This window comes from Poecilia reticulata, linkage group LG5 (assembly GCF_000633615.1).
Source record: "Poecilia reticulata strain Guanapo linkage group LG5, Guppy_female_1.0+MT, whole genome shotgun sequence".
In the NCBI taxonomy this organism is placed as follows: Eukaryota; Metazoa; Chordata; class Actinopteri; order Cyprinodontiformes; family Poeciliidae; genus Poecilia; species Poecilia reticulata.
In genome coordinates this window covers 20,906,350-20,917,434 of record NC_024335.1, presented here as the reverse complement: position 1 = coordinate 20,917,434, position 11,085 = coordinate 20,906,350, and the positions used below count along the sequence as shown (strand labels likewise).

The 11,085-nt window shown below is 40.5% G+C and overlaps 1 protein-coding gene across 1 annotated transcript; it reads right to left on the bottom strand.

The window, feature by feature from the left end:
- Nucleotides 1–1,860: 1,860 nt before the first annotated feature.
- On the bottom strand, nucleotides 1,861–10,616 carry LOC103464890 (matrix-remodeling-associated protein 8-like). Its single transcript, XM_008409281.2, has 12 exons — nucleotides 10,382–10,616; nucleotides 9,015–9,041; nucleotides 8,613–8,918; nucleotides 7,966–8,067; nucleotides 7,743–7,876; nucleotides 7,476–7,655; nucleotides 6,630–6,768; nucleotides 4,273–4,434; nucleotides 4,156–4,180; nucleotides 3,214–3,299; nucleotides 2,954–3,025; nucleotides 1,861–2,869 (listed from the first exon to the last, which is right to left on the bottom strand). The coding sequence occupies exons 1-12, from the start codon at nucleotides 10,428–10,430 to the stop codon at nucleotides 2,847–2,849; spliced, it is 1,305 nt and encodes a 434-aa protein (XP_008407503.1). The 5' UTR covers nucleotides 10,431–10,616; the 3' UTR covers nucleotides 1,861–2,846.
- Nucleotides 10,617–11,085: the final 469 nt, after the last annotated feature.

Sequence of the window (11,085 nt, the reverse complement as noted above, 5' to 3'; positions counted from 1 at the left end):
TGTGTCATGACGGCGTAACATGAGACTGAAAATTTGTGAAAAAAATGTAAGTTTCCCTGCTTCCTCCCCTGTGATTTTTACAGCCATGTACAGAAAGGCACAGCTCTGTCACAAACAACAAATCAGAGCAAGGAGGGGGGGTCTTACTGCTGTCAGTCATCCTCGTGTACGCACTTTTTCAGTACGGCATTGTATTTTATAGGTAATGTCAACACAAAGCTTATTTGTGCTTTAACAAATAAAAATCTCAAAAGTTTGGGATGCCCTTGTATTTCATTGTATTTGAAACACATGACTTAAGCATTGCTTTGACTGGACCATTCTGCCACAAGCAGCTGCAGCTTAAAGGTCATCTCAGTCTGAAGACTTTTGAGAACCCTTACAGGGTGTTCTCCAGGATTTCCCTTCATTTCGCTACGTCCTCCCATGCCCCTGCTGAAAAGAAAAACCTCCCCAGCACGATGCCACCACCACGTTTCATGCTTGCATTTGGGCCAAAGGATTGGATTTGCCTTAAACTGCAAATGAGACTTTGTGTGGTTTTCTTTAACCACCAGCTTTTGTTCTTGTCTACTTTGCATTAATGCCAGATATGTGGGTTGTATAACTAATAATTATGTTGTTGAGTTGCTTAGTAATCTGATTTAAACATCACTTAATTTTTCCCCATCCTGTCTGCTATGTTCTTTAGTCTTCATGAGTGTTTATTCACTAATATTCTCAAAAAACAAAAAAACGGAGGAACTCAAAAAAAAAAACCTCACAGGGCCTCAAAACAGATTAATACTGAAATGAAATTGCTCTTTCACTCAGGTGATTTCTGAAGGCAGTCTTCATTTAGTGTAATTGAAGTAAAAGTCACAAAAAAAAACAACTTTTTTCTGATTTTTTTTTTTTTTTTTTTTCGTTTGGGAAAAAAAAATTGACAACTATTCAAGCCTTCATTTTTGCTTCCACAACCCATTGATACGCTTGTTTGTGTTGCAACACACAAATCCCACTTGTATGTTTTCGACGCTATATTAAATATACACTTTGTCAAGAAATTTTATACGTGGAACCTTTGAATTGCAGAGAGAGACCAATGCGCACAATGAGTTTTAAAACATAGTGTAGTGTACAAAGGTACCGGACCAGTGGGTTCGGTACCTTTTTTGAGGTACCGAACCCACCAGTTTCATATGATATGCGCACTCACTGAACCCTTCTGTAGTGATAAATAAAATACGACCCCCCCCAAAATTCAAGACATAGTTGGGTCACCCCATGATCACCAAGTCTCTGAGGTAGAGTCTCTGAGAACAGTTCTTCAAAATATAGTCAGTGTTTTTTCAGCAAAGTTGAGCTGACTGTCCAGGAACGACCCAAGGTATTTAAAATTTGCCACAGTTTCAACAAGTTGGCCTTYGAGAGAAACTGGAACCACTTTAAGGTCTTGTTTAGATCATTTAATTAGCTCTACATTCTTGAGAATAAAAAATGTATAATAAATAAAGACTTTGCGGTATTCTGATTTAGTAATATAATTATATTAGTTGTGTTACCACCCCCACGCCACTAGAGGCAGTAGCAACCCCGAAAAGATGCGACTAAAGTAATTAAAGGCACAAGTTCAAATCCATGCTGAGAGTGGATCTCCTTCAATCAGGGCTCCTCCACAGCTCTGATTGGCTAAGCAATGTAACGTGATCCTCTGGAGCAAGTGATGGCAAAGCGGGGCGTCATCACGACTTTACAAAGTGTGTCTTTATCTCCGCGGCAGAGGCTCCGCCGAACCCCTGAGACCGACTGATCGAACCCAGGTTAAGAACCACTGGTATAGACATTACCTTTAAAGAAAAAGAAAAAAAGTACTGAATGTAAAATTCCTCATCTCTTTATTCCTTGAATGTACGAGCATTAAAGTGCAGCAGCACAAACGACATTTATTACAGACGGCACTAAACCGAACAAAGAAAGCTGAATTACATCCTTTTAGCAAAAAGGAAAAAAATAAAATAAAAAATAGTATCTGTTGTCCCACTGGAATGGATGTTAGTACTCTTGCTGCACCACTAGGGGGAGCTCATGACCAGGGAAAGCTGTGAGCTAAAACTACAAAGTAAAAATGTAAATACGTCTTTATGACATCTAAAATGATTAATTAACGCAGAATGCTTAAAGCACAGCATTGAAATACTGTTCTATAACCATAATAGATGCCATGATACAAGACAAGAATAATATTCAACAATCAGACAAACAGAAGAGGCTGCTGTTAGAAGAAGAAGAAGCCTCTGTTCATTGGTTTCTCTTGTCCACCTTCAATTCATAGCTGTAGATAAATGGAGTCATTTATGTTTGATATTTAAAGAGTTAGTGACAAAGCAGCGGCGTTAAGCGTAAAACTGCTCTTATTTTTGAGTCTTTAAAAGAGAAGTCGATAAATTGTTGTGCAGCGTACATTTGTAACACTCCAGCATTGCTTCAGTCCGTCTGACTTGGATAAGTGACATAAAGAACAAAGCAAAAGTTTAAGAACAGAAGCAGCTTGAAACAAGACCTGCTTACCATTCAGCTTATCTACATGCTTTCTTTGAGTAGCATTTAGGGCTCGATTTGCGCCGCGTCTTCACCGAAACTGACCATAATTAAAAAGAACGTCTTTTTTTTGTGCCGAAACACGGCAGGTGTGTAGCAAAGTTTTTTTTGTTTTTTTTTCTAGTAATGGCAAAACCCAATCCAAAAAAAATAAAAAAAATACAGCCTGGTTTCCTTTGGCTACAACAGACGGTAATGTGGATGTGTTTTTGTCTAGAGAAAATGCAGCCTCTGGACCCGCCAGTGACTCAGATTTCACTTCTGTCTCACTTTGAAAACTTCTGGATCTCTGCAGGACGCAAAACAAAACCAGGGTTAGAGGGAACTAAAGGGGGGGATTCAAGATGATTCACTTGGGAGAGCGTTGGCATACCTTTGTCAAGATCAATGACTTTTGGCTGGGTCTTCATCAGGACGTTTTCTTTTAGCAGGTTGTTCTTGTATTCTAAACAAACAGAGTTATTAGGTTTATGCCCTGTGAGAGGACTGTTTCTAATACACTCCATAGATCCACCTTCACAGTTGTAGTTTTTAACGGAAAACTATGAAGGTTGTGCATAAACAAAAAACAGTCCCTCACTTCTCCACTCAATGCTCCAAAGGATGCCAAAGAACAAGACGCTGTAAGCTTACCAAATCCTTTCTCCTCTTGAGTACACGTGTCCACCTCACCAATGTCTATCTCATACTCATCTGAGCTGCTGGGACTTCTGCTGGACCTGTCACCGTGAGGAAACATCAGACTCGGAGTCAAAGACACAGATAGCAAATGTAACATTTTATTTATTGCATTTTTATTGGGATTTTACTTTAACACAGTCATCCATAATTGCAAAATGGAAAGAAGCATGCCTTGTTTTTTTGTGGTTTTTTTTTACAAATACAAATCTGAAAAGTGTAGGCATTTGTATTTCCACCACTTAACTCTGAAACTTCTAAATGCAACGTAGTGAAATGAGAGCAGAGGCCACCTGTGCGTGTTTTTCACTCAGTATAAACAGAGCTGTTTAGGGGAAGGCTCAGATGTTCCACTGTAAATCATGCTAAAAAAAACACCATCAAAACTGACGGTGGAGGTCTCAGCAGGGACAGCAGTTGGGAGCTGGTCAGATCTGATGAAAACATGGATGAAGCCTGAGCTCACGACGGAGAATAGACATCCCAAAAATACTAGCTAGTTCTAACATATTTAAATCTTGACACAGATCATGGATGTCCTCAAAACACAAGAATTTATTTTTAAATCTACCATTAACAAACTGTTAAAATAGTACACCTTTCTCTGTGTTCGATGAGTACTTCTTAAACTGGAATAATACTTTTCACACTGATTCAACGTATGGTACAATAAACCTGATCTGACACGTATAATACTTAAGCAAACTATTTTTATCTTGAAGTTCTATTTATGTGGCCCTCCAGAGTCTTGAAGACCACATTAATGGTTATGCTAAGCTGGATTAGACTCAGGATGAAGTTTGACACAGGTGTCTTAGGGGTCTGAATGCAAATGCATGCCACACTTTTCAGAGTTTTCTTCTTCCATTTCACAGTAATGTCTTATTAAGCACTTACCTAACAGATACTTTAGGAGAAAAATCTAAAATAATAACAAACAAAAAAAACACTTTATAAGAACATTAATTTTTAAGTGACTGAAAGAGAATCAATTTGACAGACGTTAAATCAGACCTTTGGCTTTACGTCGTCGTTTCATGACGAGGACAACAACGAGCGTAAAGGATGCCAGAAGCAGGAAGGAGGCGAGGACGTAGACGAGCGGCAGGAGAAAGTGGTGCTTTTGGTCAGGCAGGATGACATTGATGACTCGCGGTGCGTCAGCTTTACTGCTGTCTGAGTGTTACACGAAGAGAAAATGTCAGCTGGTTCTACTTACATTTAACAAGCTAGCAGCAATCTTTGCAGATGAATCTCATATAAAGACTCATTGATTTATTTTTTCCTTTTTTTTCTTCCACAGCAGGAAAATAACTGTCAAAATTTCAAGTTAGCACACGTACCTTTTCATTGTGAATTTCCGTAATGCCTTGCAAAAATTATTCCTATTCCTGTAACATTGTCATGTTACAACTACAAACTGATATATTTTATCTGACAAACCAAAAAAAAATAGTGCAATTTGAGAAATGGAAGGGAAAGGATGTAAGGTGCAGTAGGACTTGAAATCAAATTAAATCACAAACAGGACGACTATTAGACTATTAGTATTTACTAATTAGGTGACTTCTGACGGATTTGGATTTTAATTATTGGTTAAGAGTAAAAAAGGCTGTAAGACAAATGAATATCACACTTCAAATTTGAAAAATGCAAACTGAAAACCCCTTCACCCGTCAGAAACCTGTCTGTATATTTTGAGATGTAAGTTCAAAATATTGCACAGTTTTGTTGTGGTCTGTCACAATGCAAAATCCTCATAAAATAAATTGAATTTGCAGCTGTAATGTGACAAAATGTGAAAAACTTAGAGGGCAAGAAGTATTTCTGCACTGCTCTTCCAAACAGATTTATATATATAAAAAAAAAAATTATGTACAGATTTAAATCTGTACATAAGGCTGAACACAAAAAGGATGTGAAGAGTGTTCACTCAGCCAACATCACTGCGCTACGTGAGGTTCAGCTAGACGTTGGGAAGCAGACGCTAAAGAAAGGGCCTGGTTTCAATTAGCTTCTCAAAAAAAAAACAGTGTAAATCAGGAAGCAGCTGTGGACCTCAGACTCAACATATGTGAGTCAAAATCAGATCCAGACTGGTGTGACGCTGTGATTTATTTTTCCTGGCAGTAAAACATAAAAGAAGCACAAAAAAAAAAAGGCAAGAGGGGTGAATAAGCAAGAGAACATGAGTGGGAGGAGAGGGTGAGAAATTTCTTCAGAGACGACCTCGCCCCAACATCCCCAAACCCAGATTGTCTGTGCTGTACTGTACTTAAAACTAATACAAGCCATCTGACCTTTCCATTGAGTTTCACGATGGTTTTGCAAACACAAGGTTTAGTCAGGGTATAGTCGTGTCTTAAACGTACGGGGAGGAAGTTCAGACGGGAGGATCAGACGGATAACATGATCCGATCTTCCAAGTTTAAACTTCAAAACTCAGCGCATTTGGTTCATCAAAGGAATGGAACTGGGCAGAGAAAAGATAAAAGTGGAAAAAAGGAAGAGGGGGAAACTTTTTGCAGAATGCAAAGGGTGAGCCAAAGTATACACGGCAGCAGAGAAACTACAGCAAAGGAGATTAAATCCCATAACTTTGTGACAGACCGCTGAAGAAGACAAACTCACTACTGGAGATAAATCATTGGGATAAAATATGTTTCATTCCCGAGAAGCAATCCTGACGTTCAATCGCGGCTCGGAAAGAGAGGTGGATTATTTTTGCGGATGTAGCTGGACATCAGTCAGCAGATTCCACTGAAATGAAATCAGCCATCTTGGCATGCTCTTATAAACACACAGGACCTGGCTCACACAGGCGCACGTAGGCAGCTGCGAGCAAAACGTCCCTCTGTAAGATTTTTTTTTTTTTCCCTCTTTGATACATCTGCCCCTGAAAACTTAGATCTCCTGGAAACATAGACAGTTCTTTGAACACTGAAACGTTCTCATTGTCAAAGAAATGCAGCGAAGGAAGCTGTCGAGACACAAATCCATAGAAGTCCACGCAGAAAGTCGTGAAGACAAGTGTGTGAAGCATCCACTGTGAAAGAGAAGCTTTGAGTTTTGAGGCAATGTTAGGATGTGGTGCAACACGAGTGAATGTAGCTTCAGGAGTTTAATGTTAGGCCAACACAAAAAAAGAAAAGAAATATTTCCCTAGAAACACAAAACCAACACAAAAAAAGGTTGAGTTCTTCCTCTGCTGCTTTGTTGTTTGGAAAGTCCGAGAGGAGACAGAGCATCGAGAGTGAAGGAAAGACCAGATGTACGCGCTCATAATGCCTCCGTTGGGTTAAGCGCTAAAACATCTGCTCTGCTCGAGGGGCTGACCTATTAAATCTGGAAACAGAAGATAGATTTGTTACCTTTGTCTCGGGAAAGTGTTACAACCGGCTGTGTGCTCCGAATCAGAGGGGCCTCCACCGTGACTCGAAACTGTCTCCGTTCATGCAGGCCGCAGTAATGATGGTGAAGGTGACAGGAATATGTCCCCTGGTCTGTAAGCTGTCACAACACACACGGGTAAGATAAGCTGCAAACGACGACGTAAAACAGGCACAGAGATCAAGTGACCTCAGGTGTCTTGAGGCAGACGCCATGTCTAGTTTGAGGGATAAGGTGAAAATGTTTCATTTTGATTAAACTCAAAGCTGAAGTTGCTGAGGCCTCTCTAGGTCTTGTCCTATAGTATGATGCTATAGATTAGGCCTATTATCATCTCCTCCATTACCATTTTCGTCCACTGAGCTTCATCTATGAAATTTTGCAGTAACTCCTGCCATTACTTTGGGTTCCCCTTGAGTTGATTTTGTTTTGTACTTGTACGGCCCAGCGCTTATGTATTTGACTGTCTTTTCCTGAGGTGACTGACAAGTTTAGCTGCCATTACAGTTGAGATCCCTGCAACCTTCCTCTACTTGCTGTTGTAGCAACTCCTGATCCATGACTTTATTCACCTGAGTGCTCAACATGTTGTGGCTGCAAGCTCCCAGCTTCTCTATAAATTTTGACTCGACAAGAGCTACGTTGCTGATGAGATTTTCATGCGTTTTGGAAATCAGACTCATGCATGCTCACTTTTGCAAAACGCTTCCAACCAAACGCACGGCTGCAACATTTTAGCTTGTGATTGTTCTAATAGAGTGTGTACTCCCGCCCGTAGCAAGAACATACACACGATTTGTTTCTCACCTCAACACATGCACGCATACCTGCAGGTCTGTTATTGTTAGAGAGAAGTCACCCTCTGAGAAGGCCTTGTTGCTGATGTTCATCTTCCTCTGCAGGAACAGAGGCCCATAGCTGCGCTGCTCTCCAGAGGCGTACAGGTCCACCAGTCGATCGGCACTGTCGTGCTGGACTCCCGGGGACTGACGGTCCCAGTGGACAACCTGGTCACGTTGCACAACCCGCTGTCAATGAGATGCAGTAGCACAACAATGAAAGCAGATCTACGTGATCCTTGTTTATCCACTCGCCTGCTGGTCCTCCTCCTCGTCGCTCCAGTCTGTCCAGACGCTGCGGCGGTTGATGCAGGGCAGCACGGCGGTGGTCCCCTGCAGCACCACATACACCGCTTTCTGTCCGTCCCAGAAGCGCTGCTGCTTGCGTTCTTCGGGGCGAAAAGACATGACATCAAAGAGGACTCTTATAGAGGACCCACTGCTGTGAACCATGAGTCAGTCCGACAGAGAGCCATACTTGATTTGGTCACGTTGAGCTGAACTCTGACTGTTTCGTGCAGGTGGCAGTAGAGGTGATGGAGGTTGCAGGAGTACAGGCCTCTGTCGTTCATCCTCACGTCTGCGAACGAGGTACAGTTACGGTGAGACGGCCGTCACAAAGAGAAGCAGGAAATGATTTGTTGCCTTTTTAAAATAGTTTTTAAATGTTTGAGAACGTCAGACAAACTTTATTACAACAATAAACATAACATGAGTTTAATGACCTACTTAAGCATGTAAGGGTTCCTAAATTCAATGGAGTAACAGGCACATAACGGACAACAGCTCAAAGAAGCAATTTAAACTGGATTTTTTAAAAACTTTTTTTGTGACCTATCATAAGTACAGTTTTGTTTCCAATTGTTGAGTTTAACCTCAGAAAAAGGAACACATGTAGAACAGTTTGACAGACATAAAATACAATTTTAGGAGTTTAGGACAAGTTATCAGATTTAGCTGATAACTTGTCAAACGAGGAGCTGGAGAACGATGATGAGGTCTTCTCTTCTGTTTTTTTTATTTTCATCCTGACTCTTAAAAAAAAAGACTTTGAACATTACTATACGCAAGAAAAAAAACAGTAAAGGAGTAGGAAAAAATGGAATGTAGAGTCAAATCATTGACCTTTGATGACCAGTGAGAAGTTCCCATCCTTGAAGGCTGTTGGGTTGAGGCTGATCCTTCTCAGATTGTGGGTGTGGTAGAGCCTCTGGTCTCCAGCCGGGAACATGTCCACCACTCTCTCCATGGCGAAGTCCGGGGTGTCCCGATACATGTCCCAGTGGACCACCCTCTGTCTGTCCCGCACCCTGTCCCTGGTCCACACCATGCGGCCGCTCATGCACTGCAGTACCAAGTTGGACCCAGCGGGGCCGCTGACGTTGTAGCCAGCAACCACCACACTGCTGCTGCTATCAGACTGACAGGACACTGGAAGAGAGAGCAGAATGTCTTCAGCACTTCCCCCAGAGGAGGAAAAGCAGAGATGTAAATCACAGCTGCACACACACACAAAAAGTTGCATACCTGCTGTGAAGAAGCACGCCACAGAGACTGAAGAAAAAAAACAAAAAAAAACGGAGAGGAATAAATGCGTTAATCCCTTAAACAGACATGCTTTCCACAACAGAAATAGGATGTTTTGTTGGTTTCAGAATACAAACTAAAGTCCAAGTGGGCGTTTGAATGAGCTTTACTGAACGTCTGTCATCCTAACATGTTTTTTTGCATGTGTATCAGCAACTTCTTGAACTGACAAACCAAATTTATGTCATTATTGAATTGTAATCAATGGCCAACACGAAAGGACCAAAAGTAGCCCTCGGGCTACACTTTTGACACCCCTGCTCCAAAGTTTTTATTACCTAACAGAGAACTGTTTGATCCAGATGATGACGACATGACTGCAAAGCTATCAAGACATGACCTTTAACCTTTAACCTTTAACGTTGACAGGCCGAACAAGGAGATCTTTAGTAGCAGACGCAGGCAAAAAGCTCCATGGTAACACTGGAGATGCAGCAAAGATTGACAGCTCAGGCGGGAAAATCTGGTGACAGGACATTTGCTAACTATGTATTTCACAAATCTATGTGTTATGGAGGAGTGGAGGGGGCTACAAGCAAATATGTCATGGTGAATGTGTCGACCAAAGTACTTGATGAGATAACACCAACTTTGAATGTTTGGAGTACAAATAAAACTGCAAATCGAACACCCGCCAAACTTAAAAGATGGTGATGGCAGTAACATGCTTTAGGGATCCTTTTCTTCAGCTGGAAAGGGGAACTTGCTTTTTGTTGATGGTAAAATGGATGGAACTAAAATATAGGTGAGATTGTTCTGGAGATAATCCAGAATAATGGATATTCATCTGTTAGAACGGTTCAGTCAAAGTGCAGAACTAGATTCAGCTGAGAATCTGTGGCAATATTTTCAAAGTAATCTCCATCCAATCAGATTTTGAGCTGTCTTGCAAAGACAAGAGAGCTGCTGAAAACAGCTATAGTAGCTTCAAGACAAACTGCCACATATTACATATTTTGATTTACTCTGATTAAAGGTGCAGATCCATTCATGAATACTTGTACTTTGGGTATTTTTTTTTTTCATTATGTATTTATGAGTTTTAACACACTTTCCTTAAAAATGCCTTAAATCTTTTACGTTTCAAGGCACTTTTTTTGACATGAGAAACAAATTTGTGACATGTTTTTCAGATGTCATAAAAATAATTTCATGTTTTCATTTTAATAGCCAGACCGTAGAGACAAGTTTCCTGGGGGGGGAATCTAATTTTGCAAGGGATTCCGTTTATTAATCGAGCAAAAGATGGCTGCTTTTGTATAAGCTCTCGCAACACAAACAACAATGCAGAAGTTCAGCCTACTTACTGTGAATGAAAAGAAGAGCCTGAAGAATAACAGCATCCCTCATGATCATGCTCCTCCTCAACGCAAAATTTAAGCCAGTGAATTACCCGTTTGACGATAGTTTGGGAAACAGGTCCTGTTTTGATTTGTTCAGCAACAGCATTTGTCTTAGTTACATTACAGAGTGATGAGGAGCAGCGAAAGATATCCAAAACAGGACCGAACGGAACTGCTCTCAGTCGGTAAATGTAACCTGATACTGTCTCGAAATCCCTCCTTCAATCATTTTATTAAAGTGCAATATCTCGACAGATTCGCCCAACCTTGCTCTTGAAAAAAAAAAATTATTTAATGATGACAAAAATATCCAATGGGTGAAAAGTTAGACGGATAAATAAGAAGAATAGTAAAAAGAAAAAGAAAAAAAGGTAAAAATCATTGAAAAATATTTTGTAATGTTTTATGGATTCAGCGTTTATTAAAATAACTTTATTTGACCATTTTATATGCACTAAAACACATAGGACCAATAGTAAACAACATTTATATGACCATGTTCGCCACAAAACACGCTATAATTAAAAACGTACCAAACCGTGATTAAACCATTACTTAGCTCAATAGAGACCCCTGGTGCCTGAGCTTTGGAACGACACTGAGCAGACTATGACGAATTTAAGTGGTTTTGCTGCGGTGTCAATATGTGAAAGTACACGCTATTTAAA

Bases quoted from the DNA above. Each gene is read 5' to 3' on its own strand.
- LOC103464890 (XM_008409281.2), bottom strand. From the start codon at position 10,430: ATGATCATGAGGGATGCTGTTATTCTTCAGGCTCTTCTTTTCATTCAC. The intron at 8,068-8,612 runs GTCAATGATTTG...CCTCGTTCGCAG, and splicing joins CTTCTCACTGGTCATCAAAG to ACGTGAGGATGAACGACAGA. The intron at 3,300-4,155 runs GTAAGTGCTTAA...TCACGGTGACAG, and splicing joins TCTCCTAAAGTATCTGTTAG to GTCCAGCAGAAGTCCCAGCA.